At 40.3% G+C, this 22,787-nt stretch overlaps 1 protein-coding gene across 1 annotated transcript; it reads left to right on the top strand.

The window, feature by feature from the left end:
* LOC142196910 (extracellular calcium-sensing receptor-like) lies at window positions 1-22,489 on the top strand. The gene is made up of 8 exons (XM_075266889.1): window positions 1-132; window positions 2,244-2,279; window positions 2,393-2,412; window positions 3,214-3,499; window positions 10,448-11,245; window positions 14,246-14,461; window positions 17,392-17,515; window positions 21,591-22,489. Exons 1-8 carry the CDS (start codon window positions 1-3, stop codon window positions 22,487-22,489), a joined length of 2,511 nt encoding a protein of 836 aa, XP_075122990.1.
* Window positions 22,490-22,787: the final 298 nt, after the last annotated feature.

The raw sequence follows: 22,787 nt of genomic DNA, 5'->3' as shown, positions 1-22,787 counted from the left end.
ATGTTGATCATTAAATCCTCGGTGTATTCATGTGAAAGGAGTAACTTTCAGAACACATTGCTGCTGGCTTTTCCTGCAAAGCCGCCTATCAGAAGGGACAGCATGGGCAGTGAGTGGGAAGACCAGGGTGATGTCAGTGGACTGCCATGTGAAAACAACAATAATCTCCGTCACTGCTACTGTCTAACAAGTCCTAGATATTCATGCAAATTATGGACTGACAAGAACAAAAAGACATAAAACACTTGGGGATATTTACAGTATAATGAGGGGAATACTTAATGTCAATTTTCTTAGAGTCTGCAATGGTGTCATGTGTAATGTCATACAATATTTAATAAAGTTGGTGCATCTGTAAGTCTAGTTGCTGTTACCCCACTTCTTACGTCACCTAATCTCTGGATTATGGCTGTGACAGTATTTGACTTTTACACATTTTCTAGACTTCTTGATTGCCAATTTTTTACAGTTTTCTGTTATTTTTTATGTAATTTAAACAATAGAATCATCTTAAAGGTGTCTTTTATTTGAAATAAAAGCTACGACATAGTGATGAATCCACTGTATGATTATGATAAAAGTGCTAGGTAGACTTTGTTTACTTGTAATACTGCCACAGTGATGCTACATATAGTGCTACATTATACTTGCTTTCACGATTAATAGAACTGCCTTTAACAGCAATGTGAACGGTGTCATAAAAAATCTGTTGTTATTTATAAACCTTGCAATTTGTTGTTAATCTTCTGTACTATTTAATATCTTAAGTGGATTGACCCTCAGTCTGAATGGCTCATTAACACCTTAATACCCTTTACAGGATCTTCCGGTTTTACAATATTGATGGTCTAGTCTTAAAACCATGGCCATAGTTTAAGGCCATGGATATCAGATTGGTGGTGGTCCAGCTCTCGGCACCTCCACTTATCTGTTGTTTAAAGTGCTTAACAAGTGTCTTCAAAGTGATACTCTGTGCAGGGGCTACTAAGTACATTTTGTACAGGTAAATGGATGCACAGAAATAATTAGAGTACATCCAGTTATAAACAACTATTGATACATGAGTTACTTTCTCCAAATTAGTCTATGACGAGGGAAGGGGAGGCAGAAGACATTCAAATAATTGCTGTTTCTTCACTCGCTATTTGCTATTCTGAATAATTTTAACACTGCTAGGTTTGTAGATAAAAGGCTAGGAGTGCACAGAATGAGGCAATAAATCAATTTGATTGAAGATAAGGAGCAGGAGAAAAGCTTAATAAGGGGTGAAGGAAACAAAGCTCCTCAACCAGATATATTACAAAATCTCTTATATTTAAATACACTATTCATTTATGAAAAGTTGTTTATAACTGAAGGTATGCTTTAAGTGATTGTAGTGCTTCCATGAGAGCCATGGTCCCTTTAAACATCTGATCAGCTGGGGTGCTGAAAGTTAATGTTCCATCAATCTGTCATTGATAGCCCATCCTAAGACTAGACCATCAATATTGTGAAACCAGAAAACTCCTTTATACAATTCATACAAATATTAGGTGAATGCCATTACAGGGTGTTCATATCTAGTCATACATAAGTCTACTTTATGTAATCTTACAGAATAGATAAAGAAAGGGTCAGAGACTACAACCTATAATGCAGTCCATTGACCCACTCTTTTAGTATTAGCGTTAGATTTATAGATCTCATATACTGTAGTCATCATAGTCAATTTTGAGCTTATTTTTTCAGATTTGGATGGAGAATTGATTTTCCTTGTTGCAATTTTCTGCCATACACTTTACAATATGCTTCTCTTGCGTTTTATTGGGAATTAACACAACACTCCAATTGCAGTTATATGTCAGATGTAGTTTACGGAAGACTTGGCACATATTCAGCGTTAGGTACATCTTTATTCAAGATATGCCTGTAGGGAATTTACCTTAGCTTATTAGTTGTTCTCAGAAGGGAAGCTAACATTTCCCTGATGTAAATTTTTGTCTATAAAAAGTAAAGGTTCTGCATAAAAACGCTTTCCTCTTCTGATCTGTAAGAAATATGATGGACACCTCTTGCCAGCATGAATTTCAAGCAGGCACTGTTAGGGCTCAGGCTTCTTTTTCTAATAAGGATACTAGCTGAGAAGGAAAGCCATCCGGTGTGCTCAGTGGATGGGCACTTTGAACTGACAGGTGTAGTTAGGACGGGAGATGTGGATATAGGGGGAATATTTTCCGTAAATTATGTGGAATCTCTTCCAGATCACTCCTTCAGAAATGACCCAGCAGGAGTGCAATGTACTGGGTAAGTATCGCTCTCTGATCTGTACTTTATGGTGTTTCCAAAGACTAGCTCTATGGTTTATAAAAATGTGATTATTTTTTTATTTTTATTTTATTTTATTTTTTAGAAAACCAATAATCAAAAAGAGTAATTAACACAGGAATTAAGAATAGAATCTAAGTCATATTGTTTGTCTTACATGCCCATGATATATCTATATAGAATTCTATGGTGATCTCAAGCAGAGGGTTAGCTCTCAGTAATATTACAAAGGCTAACCCACAGCAAGTACACAAGATGTGTCCCTGACCAAATGTGGGCATCAAAATATGGTCATTATCCAGATTTAAGGGGGAGGGTATTTACTTTTGGAACCGTATGGCTCAGAAGCAGCATACCATGCAGATTAAGAACTCCTATAGCCTGCTTTAATTTTCAGAAAGTAAAAAATAGTTTAAAAAATTACACAGCTTATTTTAATAAAATACTTTTTTGTTAACCATTACACAACCATTTTTGTCTTGTTTAGAAATCCATACATTATTATGGAAGTCTTAGTCACTACAGAGAAGTCTCTGGAGGATCTTACTGTCCTGCATTGCTCAGACATCCAATTGATTTGAATGAGCACTGTGTAATACCTAACTTCTCCTCTGGTAGTGCTGTAGGTAAATTTGATATTCACATTGTGGGGAGAACTTGCTGAGGTTTCCTGAAGGACGAAACTTTGGGATCAGTTTGTTGTGGAGGAACACTCCTAGCAAATGAACATTGTCCAAATTTAAGAGCTTGCTCTGTGACAACCTTTTTTTCAGTATCCTATGAAACAGCATGTTATTGATATTGATAAGGAGGAGTCCTGACTTCTAGAATGCTACTATATACTGAAATAGTGATGGATTACTGGTAAACATTGTGACTTTTTATCGTCTTCTCTTTTTTTTTCAGATTCAGTATAAGAGACTTTCAATTTGTACAAACAATGATATTTGCCATTGAAGAAATAAATAGAAATGATAAATTACTCCCTAATCTGACCTTGGGTTACAGAATCTATGATGCATGTTACACTCACTTTCAAGCAACACGGGGGGCCTTATCTCTGGTCACTGGATCTGTTGATAAGAACGATACATGTGTCCAGTTTCCGTCAGTACAAGCTTTAATCGGAGGCGGTTGGTCTACTCAGTCTATTGCTATATCAAGAATAGTGGCACTTTATAATATTCCAATGGTAGGTTTCCAACTGTACTCATGAATATTGTTTAAAGGGATTGAAATGGTATTCCTAGTATAATGAAAAGTTCAATTTCCCAATATATTTTCTGTATCAAATCTTCATGATTTTCTAGATCTTTGCTTGCTGTCATTCTTTCTTTACTTCTAGTAGATAAAAATCAGTCCATGGTCATGTGATGGATAGACAAGTGCACAGCTCGTTATAGTCACAGCACAATAATTAGAGCTATGTCTAGTAACGAGCTGTGCACCTGTCTGCTCATCACATGACCATGGACTGTATATCACACGACAGTAACCATAGGCAGCTAACTATAGTGTTCAGGAACTGACAGGGATAATGCTATAGACATACCCGACACATTGTTGTCTCTAGCTTAGTGGATCTGACCGTACATCATATATACAGTTAACCCTTAGATACTATCGTCAGGATTTCTCACATAAGTACCATCAAGGTGTCTGTGGGATTCCGCTACTGTCCACCTTTTTTGAATTTTAAAAAAATTCTTTATTTTGTTCTTAGACTTCCTACATTCATATAGAAACCTTACAATATAATTTGCTTTGGCTTTGCATTATAAAAAGCAAAAAATTTATAAAAAGTCATTTCTGGTTGATTTAAGCCGAGAAGGACCAGGTTGTATATTCATTATAGTGCAGAGTTCAACAGTTTCTAATCTAAGTGGAAACACAATTAATTAATTTAATTAATTAATTAAATGAGTTAATTAGTTATGCAGCATGTCTATAATCATTAAAAAAGAGTTCCATACTTACCATCCTGTGTCTCTGAGGCACCGGCAGGTCTTCATGTCATTATAACTAACAAAGCACTGAACAAATCTCCACCAAATCAACACCACATGCTCTGTTTCTATTGGTTGAAAGGTCTGTGGGTGGAGCTTCTGATCAGATACTGGAATGTGGAATTATGGGGGAACAAAGACTGGAAGGCGTATGATAGACACCATGATAGTACTTAAGGGTTAAGCATCTAGTCTGTGTGTTTGATACCTATAGCAAAGAGACAATGTGGAGTAACTATTGTTGAGCAGGGTAGCAAACAAATCTGTGAATGCTTACTGCTGTGCAAAATATTTTGGGGCCACATTTGATAATCCTTTGTGTCACGGAGCAAAGGTATACGTCTTCCTCCGGATGGTCTTTTGAATCAACACGGACGCAAGAGGTCGGGAGACAACAGCAATTTATTGTAATCCACAAAGTTAGTAGCCGGCGGCGGTCACATCAACCGTAATAACAATAAGTCCACAGAAGTCACAATCCAATGATAGCTTTGGTTCCTTAGTCCTGTAACTAAATCCTGGGTCTCTGCAGAGCTGTGCACAGGCCGGCTAACTCATACTAACTGCTAGCTACAACTATATACTACGACTGTTACACCTATATCTGTGGGTGGGAAGGGCTGAGTCACAGATCCTTCCCCCCTCACCTATACCAAGGACAGCAGTCTCCCTGTCTACTATGGACAATGCACCGTCCAACATCTTCTTGGAGACACTGATCAGATTATCTCCACCCATTGTCCTCACTGGTCCTCACTAGTTAGGGGTATTTGCATACAATGTGCTAACACACTAGACCCTAATCAGCCAACTACACATTGATGTATATAACAGGTTAGAGAATACATTCCACATGAAATATATATTACACATTGCCTATAGTATAGACTCTAACCATCCCGTGACAACCCCTCCCCCTCTCAAAACATGTGCATGACACAATTGGCCTACACAGGTAAATTGGGGAATGCACATCAGTCTCTATAGCTCATATGTCCTCCTGCTGGGATAACCCATCTGCGTTCTGGTGTTGGTTCCCTCGGCGGTACTGAATGGTAAAGTTGTAGGGTTGAAGGGCTGGCATCTGGCAGAAAATCCGGTGGATCCATGTTGGCTTCTCTCTGAGCTTGGCTTCGGGTCACTGCTCCCACAAAGTGGCACTGTAGATTTCCAACATCGTTGCCTAACAGAACATTGGCCGGCAGCCCGCTCATCACACCAATTGTGCATCGTTTTGGTCCATAACCATAGTCGAGTTCCACGGTAGCTTTAGGAATACGTCTCTGAGCACCCCCTGCCAACTTGATAGAAATGCCAGGGCCCTCCTCTAGGGCTTCGGGTCGCACAACTCGGGGGTCCGCTACCGTTAGGAAAGCTCCCGAGTCCCGGAATCCAACAACTGTTCGGCCATCCAGTAGGACCTCCTGCAAGTGCTTCCGCTGAAGGTTTGCGGGATGTGTGGCGGAAGGCTGAATCCCATAGACCCCTGGAGGTGGAACAGATGGGTCATTCATGGAGTCATCTGAAAATGGGGCCAAACTTTCTGTCCTAGGGGTGGTTCCCAGGTAGTGAATAGGCCGGGATGCCACGGTGGCCCGTGCCCCCATGTTAGCAGGGCAACTAGCTTGCAAATGTCCAGGCCGCCCGCACCCAAAACATCTGCGCTCTAGCATTCTTCCAGTAGGTCGTTGTCTAGGGACAGGGTTGTTCATAGCTGGAGGCCGATGGGCTGGGGCAGGGGTAGAGGGGGAATTGTAATCCTGAGGCCGGGCACGAAAGGTGGGTGGCTGGATGAAGGGTGTCTGGCGGACTGTGGTAGTTTTCCGCTCCTCTGCAAACAACCTCTTCCACTGTGGCTTGATGGTCAGGCCCTCATCTGCAAGGGAAGCAGCTTGCTCCACTGTGGCTGGGTTCCGTTCCAGCACCCACTCACGGATCTCAGCGGGGCACTGGGAAAAGAACTGTTCTTTAAGTATGACTTGGAGGATCTTATCGACTGTGACAGCCTCCTCTCCTTCTAGCCAGCGCTTGCATGCTTGCTTCAACTTGTGGGCGAACATGTGGAAGGAGCTTCCCCCATTGTAAGACAAAGAGCGGAACTGAACTCGGTAGGTCTCTGGAGTGACTGCATAATACTTCTGCACCGCTCTTTTAATGGCCTCATAGTCCCGCTGATCACTAGGGTCCATGGCTCTGAGAGCTTCCGCAGCCCCATCTCGTAGGTGCCCCACCAGATACCGGACCCAATCCTTCTCTGGGACTTCCATCAGGTGGCACTGGTGTTCGAAGTCCTGAAAATATCCATCAACATCCCCAGCCGCTTCATCAAAGGTCTTGAAGTGTTTATGGGAGACATATGGTGGTTCTCTCACTGTTGGGCTGGGGGTCGACGTTTGATTATAATTCCGCGTAGTTATCTCAGCCATTCGCATTTCATGCGCCATTCTTTCCTTTTCATGCACCATTCTCTGTTCCTCCTTCTCCGTTTCCTGAGCCCTCTGTAATGCTCTACTCCTTTGCTCTGCAGTTGCTCCTAGCCCCAGCACTGCCAATTCCTCCTCATACAAAACAACCCATCTGCTCTTTTGGGTCTGTACCTGCCACTCCCGTATCTCTACTGTCTCCTGGGGGCAGCCCTCCTCATGGTCGCTTTGCAGGGTCATCTCCTCCAGTGCCTCGATCAGTTGATCTTTCGTTCTTCCCTGGTAACTCAGGTTTAGTTCCCGGGCCCTTACTTGTAGACTTGCCATAGTCCAGTTCCTGTATTCTGAGGTTGTGGCTCCATTAATCGCTGAGCTGCTGTAGTCCATCTCGCTGTCCGCTGTTGATCCCACCGCTGCCACCAGTTGTCACGGAGCAAAGGTATACGTCTTCCTCCGGATGGTCTTTTGAATCAACACGGACGCAAGAGGTCGGGAGACAACAGCAATTTATTGTAATCCACAAAGTTAGTAGCCGGCGGCGGTCACATCAACCGTAATAACAATAAGTCCACAGAAGTCACAATCCAATGATAGCTTTGGTTCCTTAGTCCTGTAACTAAATCCTGGCTCTCTGCAGAGCTGTGCACAGGCCGGCTAACTCATACTAACTGCTAGCTACAACTATATACTACGACTGTTACACCTATATCTGTGGGTGGGAAGGGCTGAGTCACAGATCCTTCCCCCCTCACCTATACCAAGGACAGCAGACTCCCTGTCTACTATGGACAATGCACCGTCCAACATCTTCTTGGAGACACTGATCAGATTATCTCCACCCATTGTCCTCACTGGTCCTCACTAGTTAGGGGTATTTGCATACAATGTGCTAACACACTAGACCCTAATCAGCCAACTACACATTGATGTATATAACAGGTTAGAGAATACATTCCACATGAAATATATATTACACATTGCCTATAGTATAGACTCTAACCATCCCGTGACACTTTGGCACACCATTTTTTAGTAAGGGGCACTTTAATCCACTAATATACTGTAGATAGATAGATAGATACAGTGCCTACAAGTAGTATTCAACCCCCTGCAGATTTAGCAGGTTTGATAAGATGCAAATAAGTTAGAGCCTTCAAACGTCAAACAAGAGCAGGATTTATTAACAGATGCATAAATCTTACAAACCAAAAAGTTATGTTGCTCAGTTAAATTTTAATAAATTTTAAACATAAAAGTGTGGGTCAATTATTATTCAACCCCTAGGTTTAATATTTTGTGTAATAACCCTTGTTTGCAATTACAGCTAATAATCGTCTTTTATAAGACCTGATCAGGCCGGCACAGGTCTCTGGCGTTATCTTGGCCCACTCCTCCATGCAGATCTTCTCCAAGTTATCTAGGTTCTTTGGGTGTCTCATGTGGACTTTAATCTTGAGCTCCTTCCACAAGTTTTCAATTGGGTTAAGGTCAGGAGACTGACTAGGCCACTGCAACACATTGATTTTTTCCCTCTTGAACCAGGCCTTGGTTTTCTTGGCTGTGTGCTTTGGGTCGTTGTCTTGTTGGAAGATGAAATGACGACCCATCTTAAGATCCTTGATGGAGGAGCGGAGGTTCTTGACCAAAATCTCCAGGTAGGCCGTGCTATCCATCTTCCCATGGATGCGGACCAGATGGCCAGGCCCCTTGGCTGAGAAGCAGCCCCACAGCATGATGCTGCCACCACCATGCTTGACTGTAGGGATGGTATTCTTGGGGTCGTATGCAGTGCCATCCAGTCTCCAAACGTCACGTGTGTGGTTGGCACCAAAGATCTCGATCTTGGTCTCATCAGACCAGAGAACCTTGAACCAGTCTGTCTCAGAGTCCTCCAAGTGATCATGAGCAAACTGTAGACGAGCCTTGACATGACGCTTTGAAAGTAAAGGTACCTTACGGGCTCGTCTGGAACAGAGACCATTGCGGTGGAGTACGTTACTTATGGTATTGACTGAAACCAATGTCCCCACTGCCATGAGATCTTCCCGGAGCTCCTTCCTTGTTGTCCTTGGGTTAGCCTTGACTCTTCGGACAAGCCTGGCCTCGGCACGGGAGGAAACTTTCAAAGGCTGTCCAGGCCGTGCAAGGCTAACAGTAGTTCCATAAGCCTTCCACTTCCGGATGATGCTCCCAACAGTGGAGACAGGTAGGCCCAACTCCTTGGAAAGGGTCTTGTACCCCTTGCCAGCCTTGTGACCCTCCACAATCTTGTCTCTGATGGCCTTGGAATGCTCCTTTGTCTTTCCCATGTTGACCATGTATGAGTGCTGTTCACAAGTTTGAGGAGGGTCTTAAATAGTCAGAAAAGGCTGGAAAAAGAGATAATGAATCCAAACATGTGAAGCTCATTGTTCTTTGTGCCTGAACTACTTCTTAATACTTTAGGGGAACCAAACAGAAGTCTGGTGGTTTGAGGGGTTGAATAATAAATGACCCTCTAAATAAACTTTTCACAATTTTAAAAAAAATTAAACAAAGAAACAACATTCTTTTTTGCTGCAGTGCATTTCACACTTCCAGGCTGATCTACAGTCCAAATGTCACAATGCCGAGTTACTTCAGAATGTGTAAACCTGCTAAATCTGCAGGGGGTTGAATACTACTTGTAGGCACTGTAGATATGTATGTAGTGTATTAGGTGTGGCTGTACATTGACATAAAACATCACTAAACGTTACTCTTTGGACCACAGCTATTCTATGTTGTGTGTTTGCTTTATAAGTTTCATTGTTGTGAATTCTACCAATATATCTTTTTTTACTTTAATTGAAATAAAGATTTGTTTCAGGCGTCCTTATATATTAGGCAGTGACTCTCTGGCCCCATATGATCTTTAGCCTTAGTTAACCTGATTTCCCTGAATGTTTCTGCACTTCCACCTAAAGGCCTCTTACAACGTATTCATGTCTAAATATATTGTCATTCCGAGGTTGTAATAAGAGATAGATAGAAACCTATGGGTCCATACTGTAGTGTACGTAGTGTACCATAACTTTTTGTATCTCTAATTTCATATGGGACATATAGAGGTTATATTTCTCTCACATACTTACAGATAGCTTGAAAAATCATTGTGTAGAGTTTCATTGGCTGTCAAATTAAGAAGAGTTATTTCAACATGGGACAGTATGGAGGCACCTATGGATACTTATTACAGAACTGTAAATCCTGAACTCTGTCTGAAAGCTCTCTGCTGTGTGTATAAACCCTAATGATAAGACCCCAACATAACATTTCCCAGAATCCCTTGCACTCCTTGATTTTGATGTCCCATAACTGATAATAGCTCTGGTCATACTTATTTCTTATAAACAAGTTTTATTGTTATTTCAAAAACAAAAGAAAAAATGACAAATGACAAAAATTTTGCCATACGTCTAAGGGAAAAATTGGGGTATACAAAAAAAAAGCAAACAAAACACAAGAAATAAGTCTGTTCAGGTCAAACCTTGCAAAAAATATCACAGCTCATTCTATAAAGAGGCATAGAGGAACATAAAATAGGATTTTGATATTTTCTATCAGCTAATTTTTTAATTATATTTCTCAGTAAATTTTATACTTCATACAAACCCATAAGATACATGTTTAATAGTTTATATATTTGTATTGAAAACTACAGTAGATCTTGCGGTAACTTTCTTTCTATAGATCAGTTACTTTTCTACCTGTGCTTGTCTGAGCAACAAACATGAATATCCAACATTTCTACGCACCATTCCTAGTGATCTATTCCAGTCCAAAGCCTTGGCACAGTTGGTAAACTACTTTAATTGGACATGGATAGGCCTTATTCTTGAAGACAATGACTATGGACAAAATGCAGGCAGTATATTTAAAGATGAATCCATGAGACTGGGCAACTGTGTTGCATTTACTGTGGTCATTCCAGCCATGGACCCTTCTAGGAAAATCCAGCAGAGTATGGCAAATATAGTTTCATCCAAAGTCAAGGTTGTATTGATTATTGCCACCGAGCATGTTGTAGGAATGATTTTCCAAGAAGCTCTTCGGCAAAACATATCGGGAACTCAGTGGATCGCGAGTGAGGCCTGGTCTACATCGCGTCTCCTCTATAATGAGCAAACACACCCAAATTTCTATGGAGTTCTAGGTTTTGCCATACAAATGGGAGCCATTAATGGCATAAGAGATTTTTTTGCTAACACTCATCTGTCCCAGCAGAAAAGTAACCCATTCATTGTCAATCTTTGGGAGGAGACATTCAACTGCTCTGTTAACAGTTCAAGTAAAATCTTATGCACAGGTGAAGAGGATTTGAGTGCAACAAATACCCCATATTTAGAGATGGAAAACCAGAGTATCTCATACAATGTGTATAAAGCAGTTTATGCAGTCGCTCATGCCTTGCACAATATGGTGGCTTCATTAGGAAAAGACCATTTCCTTAAAGAAAGAACATTCAAGAGTAAGTTAAGTCCATGGAAGGTAAGTCATCATATCCATTTCTTTACCATTTCTTTTCTAAATACTTTAAAAACCTCAGATTCATTTGAACCATTACCCATGCTCCTTTTAAATCAGCATGGGACTTTTTTTCTGGGAGACCTTCAATCACTTAGTAACCCTAATTTTTGTTAATATTACAACTAGTTTCAGTTGTATTTTGAAGACAAATACAAAGAGCCAGACAATGTCTTCCAGGTTTCTGAGTATTTTAGTGTCAAGAATAGCATAGTCGGCTATATTATTCTACCCAGTAGAGAAAAAGATAAGGTGAACGTACTTGGCTTTTTCCGTAGCATCAGGGGTGCATGCAGACAGCTGAGGGCCCTGTGCAATATAGGTCCCTTGTTTTCCAATATCCCAGTATAGAGCATTAGCTGTGAAGTCTATTAATATAGACGTTTACCCATAATCTAATAAATAGATGGTAGAAAGAAGTGTTTGAGATAATAGGACCTCTGATCTACTTCCCCCTTGTGCAGCTGGACAGATTGCACCGATGGTATATCCACCCCAGAGTAGAATGCATGCTCAGCCACCACATCCTTTGTCGTGTTCAACCTTACATGTGGATTGAGTGAGAGTTTTTCTTCTTGTGCAGACCACCAGGTTATCCTAGGGAGCCTTAGGGTCCGTTCACAGGATGTAACGCGATGTTGATTCTGACACGTAAACTCATATCAGAATCAGCGCTGCAAAACAAAATCCCATTGACTTCAATGTGTTACATGCGCTAAACGGAACCCATTTAAGTCAATGGGATTTTGTTTTGCAGCACTGATTCTGACACGAGTTTATGTGTCAGAATCAATGCCACGTTACATCGTGTGAATGCCCCCTTAGAGGTTGGAAAATTCAATGCAGAAATGATAACTAATGAAGGCCGGAATAGCCCTTTTCAATAAGAATTTAACCTTTTAGCTGTTACTAGCAGATTATACAAAATATTTTCTCCCTCTCAGAAACCTTCCTTTGCATTATAGATATGTCCCTGTAATTTCCTGAATCCGCTAATAATGCAGAGTGATTTATTTTAATTGGCTGCATCATAGACATCTCATTTTCTTTCAGAAATTATATTTCTATAAATAATCTTTCATTATTCCCTGTTCATTCATGTTTGCAGTATTTGTACTACTAATTGGTTAATAAATTAGAAGATGTCAATTAATAGTTAGAAAAAGGATAGAAAAAGTGGAGGTGACCCTGCCCAGCCAGTTGTAGACATTACACAGGTATTTTACAAAATCTATGGGTGCAGCTAGTAAAAATAATGACAAGGGAATAGAAGGTAAATTATAGTTTTCATGGAATATACATATAATATTTCCTGGGATAATAAGAATATTCTGGTTTTGTGGCGTGGTTAAGGCATGGTTCACATCTGCATTGGTGTCTCCACATTTAATCAGCTTTTATGATCCATTGAAAGACTATAAAAACAGATTAAGCCGGGGCTCCACATGGCGTAAATGATTCTAGTGAATCCCATCCACACATTGCAGATAAATACGTACAGCGGAAATGCTGCGATTTCCAAAACGGTTGTGATTTTGGAAATCACAGCATGTGAATTACAGCTACGGAACCAAAAACAAACACATATTGACACAAACGTACAATTTTTAACATATACCCATTGAGGAATTTGTTGTTTTTCCAGACAGATTTGAAACAAGTGGATATCAGGTACAGGCCTAAAGAAAGTGTTAGTCATTGTAAGACAGGGTGACAAAAGAGACATGGCCACTCATAGAAACTTCATCCTCAACCAATGAATGAGCTGAACAATGGTTAGTTTACAGTAGAGTTTCTCACAATAACCTGGTGGTGGCCAGTACTCAAACGTTCCTGTGCAACAAGCACATCAGCATAAACAGTTCAGCTGTGGGCCAGCACGGCTCTTTTCCTCCATTTCTGTCCTACCAGACAAATGTCTACTCCAACTACAGACGTTCCTCTTTTGTATCGCCAGATGGGGCTGACTCAATAACTACTGGTCCCATGGAGCTGTTGTCAGGTTCTCTCTTTAGCCCTACAGACCTTCCTGCTGTAGGGTTTTAAAGATTTTCTCTAACCATCTTAGTGGTGGCAGTCTTTTGTCTCGGTCAGTTACTAATGGATACAGCCATGAATGGAGGAACTTTGTATGGTCTGAGACTTGTGAGAAACCAAGCTATGATTTCCTTATTGTGGATAGGTTATCGGGGCCACTACAGGTATGCGAGGCTAATCGGGCCACAGTAAGGAAACCACAGCCCTGTTTCATAGTATAGAAAATTTCTGCATTCAGGATCATATCCATTGGCAAACGACACGGAAACAGGCCAAAATCATCTTCCCAAGAAGTGACATCACGTCCATTAGTTACATAGCCATGCTGTAGCGCAGTCCCATTCATTTCAAGTGACATCACTGCCTGAGAAGAGGAGGTGGAGCCCTTTCTGAAAACAGCCATGTTTTCTAATTCTGAGAACTTTAGACCAGATTTATTATGCACTTATGCATTTATAACTGCCACACAAGCCATGAAAAAAGTATGTCAGAATTGTTGCCCAAAAATTGTGACTTTTTTAGTCCCAAAAACCACCGTCTTCAAACAAGACGTGGTGGGGTGTGGTGGGGGTCGGGATCATTGGCACCATTAAATTTGTCATCATCCTGCTTTGGCTGGAAAGCTAGAGCTGAGGCCAAAGCCCAAACAAACTAAGAAATGCCCCTCACAGCACTTCTTCCGCTATTTGTATCTGAATAAAATGTCAATTTACGTGAAAATGGGATTTCAAAGCCGAATAACAGAGGCATATTTGGAAACTGTAGAAACACCGCTACCAGGTAGTGTGATGAGGCGTATAACCAATTTATTGATGTGGATTCCCCTATATATACATTCCTAAATCTAGTATGTATCTACTGTATCAGTATAGGCATCTAACCTACCTACTCTTGGTTTCTCTTCACATTACTCTTTTTAATTCTTAGCTTCTGAATTACCTGAAACACGTTAACTTTACCATTGATTCTGGTGACAAAATAAGCTTTGATCAAAATGGAGATCCTTACCCATCATATGATCTAGTGAACTGGCAAAAAAGGGACAACGGGTCCAAATTCTTTGCTCATGTAGGAAAATTTGTTGGAAATGAAAATTTGAAGGTCAAAGAAAATACAATTATGTGGCAAGGAGACAGTACAGAGGTAAATACATGTAAGTGTATGTCTTATTCTAAGTTTTTACCATCTTATCAATATATCAATATATATAGATATTGGGGCAGATTTTTTAACCTGTCTAAAATAAAAATCTTAGTTGCTTACAAAAGCCATTTATCGGGAATGATCAGGCCTGGTAACACTTGGATAGTTTCAGCTAAACTTATGTTCACACTGCATTTCTGTCAGAGACCAGACAAAAGTTTGCTAAGTCTGTTATTTTTTCAGAAAAAGAAAAAGAAACAGAAAAGAAAGTCCATTTTTGTTGCAAGTAGCGTTTTTATGCCACCCTTGCCACTTTACTGAAAAAGGCTGTGGCTAAGGCTATGGCCGCTGACCCCACCAGTTTTATTATCATTCATGCCAGTTTTCTGCCATAAATGATTCCTGAAATTTACACCAGCATGGGTCTTAGATTTCTGTAGCAATGCAGACCACACCAGAGGATGCATGTCATTTATGCCAAGGTTTGCTCCGCGTCCACCAATGAATTATGACACATATAAGTCTTAAGTGCAGTGTAAGGGAAAAGTTTTTCATTATTCAGATCCTGCAACCTCAATGTGAATGTAAAGTATTTCATTGAATGCTGGTCCTGTACATTAAAGGGATTCTAACATTAGAATTCCGTTTTAAGCTAAACCCACATTGGAATAGCCTTAAGATCGACTATTCTTCCCCTACCTTTAGATGTCTTCTCCGCCCTACTGTTCCTTAGATATCCCGGTTTTCATCCATATGCTAATGAGTCTTCTTGCAGCACTGGGGGCGGTCCCCAGCGCTCAAACAGCACTGGGGGCTTTTTCTGTGCTGCAAGAAAACACTCCAGCACAGTCTTCTTCTAGTTTGCTGCCTCCACCTCTTCTTTCCTGTTTGGCCACAGGAAAATGGCCGATTGCGCCCACTGTCGGTGCAGTCAGCGCTTTTTGAAGAAGATGTGATGGGACAAGGAAGAAGAGGAGGAGGAGGGTATCAAGAAGAAGGTGTCACTGGATGGTCTTCTCACAACATTGGGGATGCCCGCAGTGCTGTTTGAGTGCTGGGGACTGCCCCCAGTGGTGCAAGAAAATGAATTAGCATATAGACGAAAACCGGGATTCTAATGATAGAATCCCTTTAAGTCTTTGTAGTTGGTGGTAGCTTCTGGAATACATAACATAATACAGAGGTGAGTCACTTGTTAATAGGGTTGACATAACAATGTTTATTTATGTAAATGCTTACTCACTTTTCAACAAACTTTGCATAAATCTATAGTGCAAGACAATATAAGAATCTTTGTAATATATCTTATGCTTAAAGAAAATTCTTTCCACTTATAAGACTCTTTCAATTGCTACCGCCTCCCCCCTCCAAAAAGAAAAAAAAGATCATAAATTCTGCTAAATTCAGCTCATTATGCATGTCCATAGCAGTCTAGGGAGAGAATCTTGCAGCGCTTATCAGCCTCACACACAATGGAGCTAAATCAGTGTGAGACTCATGCCGTGGATCCCGTCATTGAATCATTTGCAGAATTCACCAGAAGATCAAGCAGGGCAGCTTTTTGTTCACAGTCCTGGAAAAAAATATCTTCCATTTCTATCTTCTATTGCAAACAATGGGAATTTTCCTTACAATTAGCTACAAATTATGCTGTCTGAACCTAGTCTTACTGTCTCAAAGCTACTGAATTCAGATCAATGCTGGCTATACTTCTTTGTAATGTCCTGTATAATACTGCTGCTGTGAAGGGAATAGAGGTTCCTGTTTTATCCAAGTGCAGTGTTTGGCAGACATCATAAAAGTCTCCACCTACTAGCTCAGGGACAACTGAGGAATATGAGATAGAGTCTGCAGAGGGGCAAACTGCTAAAACTTCAGAATAAGTCATATAATGGCCAGAAGTAGTGTTACTTCACATGTACCCAAATATTAGACTTTATCTGGAAAAAAATCATTTGGTTAAAAGGAATCTGTCAGTAGTTTTGATTCCTCATATTTGCTGATAGCACGATACACAGGAGGAGAACAGAGCATTAATCTGCAGTGGTTGTGATGTATTTGAATGATGTCCATGATGATTTGAATGAGGTCTCTAGTGGTCTTCTGATTGGATGCCAGAGCCATCACTCAAGGTAGAATTCATGGGGCACTGCATATGGATGAGGCCCTGCGCATGGAGTTGACTCTCCTGAGAATGTGCAATTGCAATGGAAAGGGCATTAAAATGTAATTTCCTTGCTCATACACGTTGCAGGACCATCACTTCAGTTATGTTGACACTACTTCCTCTACTCTCCTTATAGCATTTTTTTTTTTTTTGCATAATTTGAATTAACATTTTTGAGTGAGAGAGATGAAGTTAGAAAGCAGATTCTCCTCTACTTACTGTGTACAGTACTGAACAGCAAGTCTCCAACCACCAGCTCAGGGACAACTGCAAAATACAGATAGCAAATGGAGAAACTGGCAAGTGATGCAAAATATGTCATATAATGGCCAGAATACTGCTTTCCTCATGTACATCCATTGGAGACATCCAGTTTCAGTATAACAACAGCACACCCCCTGCAGATCCCATTATGGTCTATGGAGTCTGCAGTTAACTACTGTATTAGCAGTCCCTGAAAATATAGGTACGATTTTAAATGTGAACTCCTTGAAGGCTAAAATCTAAAAGACTGGATAATATAGTGCCTACGGTAAATCCAGCACTCCTTATTACATGAGTCACTTATGCTACACGGGTACAAAAGACAAGATTTTTGGTCAGGCACACAGATCTTTAAACTGTTGATAACAGTGTCTTTATGCTCTTCATCGCCTCAAGAAATGTACCTAGTAAATTTTCAGTATCAGAAGTCTATGTAAGTATTTAGATGTAAATATGCAATAATATACCAGTGAATAATACTCACCGCTGTCTTTCACAGATTCCTATCTCTGTGTGCAGTGCGAGTTGTCCCTTAGGAAGCAGGAAGGCTGCACAGAAGGGGAAACATTCTTGTTGCTTTGACTGCATCCCATGTGAACAGTGGGAGATCAGTAACCAGTCAAGTGAGTGAAATGACACATACTGTACTGCACATACTTACAAGACTGTTCTGCCATACCCTGCCGAAGTACTGCAGTCTAAAATAGTTCTACTGCATGTGTTATTTTTGTCAGATTGTAATGGTTAAAATATCAGCTCCATGTAGAAGTCACAGAGTTGTGCATAAAGATAACACGTTTCTCCATTAAGTTCATTTACTGTAAATCCCATGTCTTTGTATATTCCCTTTGTATGTTCCTCTTCCTCACGAAGATCTAATTCATGACCTACAAAAGCTAAGCTACAATATGCCATTTCACCAAGGCGTTGTAATATTCTAATTACTGTAGCCCACCCTGGCACTTCCATGGCAACCACTAATGTTTTATTGGTGTATCTAATAGATGCATTAATATAGAGTGCTGTATTCACAACAGACCTTCTTTAAAGGAAGACGTTTGGATCCAAAATGCCTCCCAAAATAATTGTCTTTTTATGAAAATGCAAATCATGTTCGGCTGCGTATGCCTTAGAGAGACTTAAAAATTGGATAGATAGTTACCTAGGAACCCTAAGGGTATTCTACACTATGTTTTATAGATAGGTTCCTAGGAGCCCTGACAGTATTCTACACTATGTTTTATAGATAGGTTCCTAGGCTCTCTAAGAGTATTCTATGCTATGTTTTATAGATAGGGTCCTAGGAGCCCTGACGATGTTATACACTATGTTTTATACACAGGTTCCTAAAAGCCCCGACAGTGTTCTACACTATGTTTTAGAGATAGGTTCCTAGGAGCCCTGAAAGTATTATATACTATGTTTTACGCTAAAGTGTGGTTCGTACTGAACTTGTTCAACACAAAACCAACCAGGGACCCAAGTCACGCAAATACAAAACTAAACAAATCTTGAAAGGTTCTCCCATCTCTAGTTAAGACTTCCTTGTCTTATAAAGATAACCCCGATCTTATTAGCATAATGTAATGTATGGTTCCTCTACTCTAGAACCCCTCTATGAGCCTGAATGATCAAACTTGGCCCATCCATCAATGTCCATGATTTCTTGTAGTCAACTTTAGCTTTGCAATAATAGCATAATAGTAATAAGTAACTAATAGTAAAAAGGGTTAATACATGTTAAAGCTTACTAGTGCATCCCCTGCAATGGTTAAACTTTACTACTATTATGCACCTGAAGTCAGTGAGAGTTGGAGTGGCTGTAGAGGAACAAAGGTTCCAGCCTCAATGCCAGCCCTGCGTCAACATAGTACAGAGCCCCAAGAGACTGGGATGTATATTATTAATAGTGTTTCACCAGTCCAAGGAATCACTGCTAAGCTTTATTATTACAAGATCAACCCTTTAATTTCAGGGCTAAACTGTTAGCAATATTAACAAACTGGGTGAACAATCATTTTAGAATATACTATATGTCAATTGTACTATAAAATGGCAGGGCTAATACAGGTTACTGTGAACTAATGCAATATTGGTTTTGTAGATGGCGCCAATGTATTCCAATAGCTCAGCTAGCAGTTAAATTATGCTTCATTTTCTATGTAAATTATTTTCTGTGTTTATTCTGCACATTCATTCAAACTTGTTTAACTCAATATACAATGGAAAATAGTTTGCCTTCGGATCTATCATGCATCACTGGTTTTAATATAGTGGAGCTTGGAAAGAAGCACTGTGGTTCGACAGAGTCAAATTTCCTAATGAGTTTTTAGAAATGAGGTGGCAGAGTACTGACACAGTAAGAGAGCGGCTTGTATTTAGCAGGCGGTAAAATGTGACAAATTAATATTTCCTTCCTTATCATCCCATTCACAATATCCTGTGTTGCACAGCTTGATTCCAATGTGTCATTGTTAACATGCTCATTTTGATTTTATATTAAACCAAGAAAGCCACAATTGTATCTATTGTGAATATCCGATATAAACATTTATCATCTGTTTATTTGATTTTTTTTCTATCACCGCTTCATAAATTAATAATAAAGTAGAAATAGCTCAAAGATAAGGTTGAAAATGAAAAAAAAATATACATTCATCTGGGAGTGAATTGTAAAGCCGAAGAAAAAAAGCAAAAAAAAAAGTTAATGATTGTGAAGTCCTTCTTGTTCTCTGAGATTCTTTCATGAATTACTTGTCGCACACATCATGCCAGTCTAACACAACATCAAAGGCCATTTATGTATATTGGAAATATCAAGCCATGTACTTTCATAAGCCGCAGGTGGCTGTTTTTTCCTCTTCAAAAATTCTTTCCGTTTCAAGGGTCACAGCAATTCATTGACAGGGCTCACTTGTTTAACTGGGTTAACTATAGTACTGTACAGTCATTACCAGGACCTGGGTAGTGGGTACATTCAGCAGGCATGAGTTTACTGACAGCTATGCTTTCAACTCCCCCATACAGGTACCAAAACCATGTTCATATGTTTGGCTTAATATATATGCCATGTGAAACACTTCCAGAAGCCGCTGGTTACAGCTTATTTCCAGGGAGAGCAAAAGTAATGGGCATTGAAATTCAAAAATCCTTTTTTTCCAATATTATATGTAAGGGAAGAATTAGGAAACCCCAATAACCATAATATTCTTGGCCAGCCCCAAAAATGTCTTTGGTTGACTCTATAGTGGTGGCCCCCATAAGAGTGGGACTGTTACTATACACAATACATTGTTAATGAATCACATCATATGCAAACTTCATAAAAAAAATAGCTAATACAATAGTACTGGTAAGTTTACATACGACAGCCAGAATTAGTGAGATGTGTAATATTTTTTTGGAAAATATGAGTCATCCTGCAAAAAAACACAACATTTACAGCTATAACAGAAAACTTCCAGCTATCATTAATACAAAAAAAAATGGAATACATACTGGGACAGATTTACTTTTGAGAATGTGCCAGAATTCTGGTTCAATTTGCACCAAAAAAGGTGTATACGCTTTACATAACCTATGTAAACTGCTATATAAACAGTGTGAGACATTTTATGCCTCTTGCCTGACAATAGAGATGGGCAGAGCATATTAGAGAGTCAAGTGGGACATAGGGGGCATTCACACGGAGTAACGCCAGGCGTGTATCACAGCCGTACATGCCGGCGTTACGGCAGACTGCCGAACACTTCCCATTCACTTCAATGGGAGCGCTCGTAACAGCAGCGTTTACGAGCGCTCCCACTGAAGTGAATGGGAAGTGTTCGGCAGTCTGCCGTAACGCCGGCGTGTACGGCTGTGATACACGCCCGGCGTTACTCCGTGTGAATGCCCCCTTATTACAATGCAACCTCGTGTTCCAAAAATGCACCAGAATTAATGCACTTTTTGAGTTGGAAACAAAACTAATTGGTGTAAAGTTGTCCTCTCTAAAAATGCACCAGGGCTGTCATCCAGCACTTGACGCTGATAAATGTGGTGCATCCATCACTATGGCGGCTCCCATCATCTATTGGGGAGTTCTCATCTGCTTTCACTTCCCGATACCTGCAGTGATGTATGTGCTTCATAATAATGTTCTTGTGACCTCTGACTGTTTTACCATTTTACTCTACTGTATGTCCTGGAGATATCTAAATACTAGAAGACACTCTTAGCACCCAGGAAAGGCAACTTCTATAGATGTAGTCTAGTTCTAGTGTCAGGTGTATAGGTTGGACTTCATTGGATTATCACCAACACAGTGTCCAGCCAGTGGTGTTACACCTGGAGAGTTGTAGATACAGTCTATTCACAAGAGTGATGCCATTTCTGGGGAAAAACCCTGCAGAAAAGTCATGCACATGGAGGTCAAGATTGTGTATTTACACACAGAGAGATCTTCATTTATAATGATGGTGAGACCTTCACCATTTTTACCATAACAATTTAGTGCCACCATTGTGTTGCTACATATGTAAGAATACATCTCAATGTAACTGCAATAAACTCCCCTATCTAGAAATGTCCATGTCCGCATCTTGTAGGATCTCATCTACCGTATTCAGTAATATAGAATATTAAGGTTTAATGTCTTAATTCTCTATAACAATTGAACTATAGTTACTGACTGGATGATATATGACTTCTTGTGTACAGATTCGCTGGAGTGTATAAAGTGCCCACTAAGGTATTGGTCCAACCTGCAAAGAGATGGCTGCATACTGAAAGCAATGGAATACATCTCTTTTAAAGAAACATTAGGAGCAGTGTTATTTGGAGGCACCCTGCTTGGAATATTTCTCACCATGTGTGTCATTGTCATATTCATACATCACAGATATAATCCCATTGTGCGAGCCAACAATTCACATCTCAGCTTTTCCACTTTAGCTGCTATCATACTGTGCTTTCTGTCCTCAATTGCATATCTGGGACAACCGTCAGCCTTGTCTTGTGTTCTGAGGAATACTGGATTTGGCATTACATTTGCTTTCTGTATTTCTTGTATCTTGGGTAAAACTATTGTAGTTATTGTGGCTTTCAGTGTTCAGCATCCAGGAAGAAAAGTAGGTCTTTTATTTACACCTATTAAGCAAAAGCTCCTCATATCTTCCTGCACCGCCTTCCAGATTGTTGTATGTACAGTTTGGAATATTCTTGCCCCACCAAAGCCAACAGAAAAAACAAGCCATGACAGCCCAACTATTACTTTACAGTGTGACTCTGGCTCCCTTGTAGCTTTATCTCTAGCCCTGGGGTATATTGGTTTTCTGGTATGTATATCTTTCTCGCTGGCGTTCTGTGTACGGAACCTTCCATATCACTATAATGAAGCTAAATTTATTACATTTAGCATGGTAATTGTCTCAGCTGTATGGGTTACAATTGCTCTAACCTATCTGAGCTCTCCAGGGAAATATCTAGAAGCGGTAGAAATGTTTGGCATATTATTTTCCTGCTACGGCCTTCTGATATGTATATTTGTACCGAAGTGTTACATGATATTATTGCAGCCAGAAAAGAGGATCAAAAGACGCAGACAGAGAAAAGACTGAGGAATTCACTGGATATTTCAGCACGGCCATGCTGTGTGACTCTTGGGGACTGGAAGTAAAGGAAACCCCTATCTGCTTAAAAATCAGTTACCTGCAGAAACCCGCTGACCCCTATAGAATATTATGGGGACCACCGAGTCTCAACTGAATTTGTACTGAAATCAGCAGAGAGAAAAGTCCTGCTTGCAAGTCTTTTCTCTCTGACTATTTTAAGCAGAATGGGGGATGGAGACCCCTAATGCTAGTGTGGACCTAGCAAAAGTCTACATTCAGACAACCAAGGGGCGACCACTTGTCT

The sequence above is a fragment of the Leptodactylus fuscus genome, chromosome 3 (genome assembly GCF_031893055.1).
Source record: "Leptodactylus fuscus isolate aLepFus1 chromosome 3, aLepFus1.hap2, whole genome shotgun sequence".
Classification (NCBI taxonomy): domain Eukaryota; kingdom Metazoa; phylum Chordata; class Amphibia; order Anura; family Leptodactylidae; genus Leptodactylus; species Leptodactylus fuscus.
This window is presented reverse-complemented; position numbering and strand designations above follow the sequence as displayed.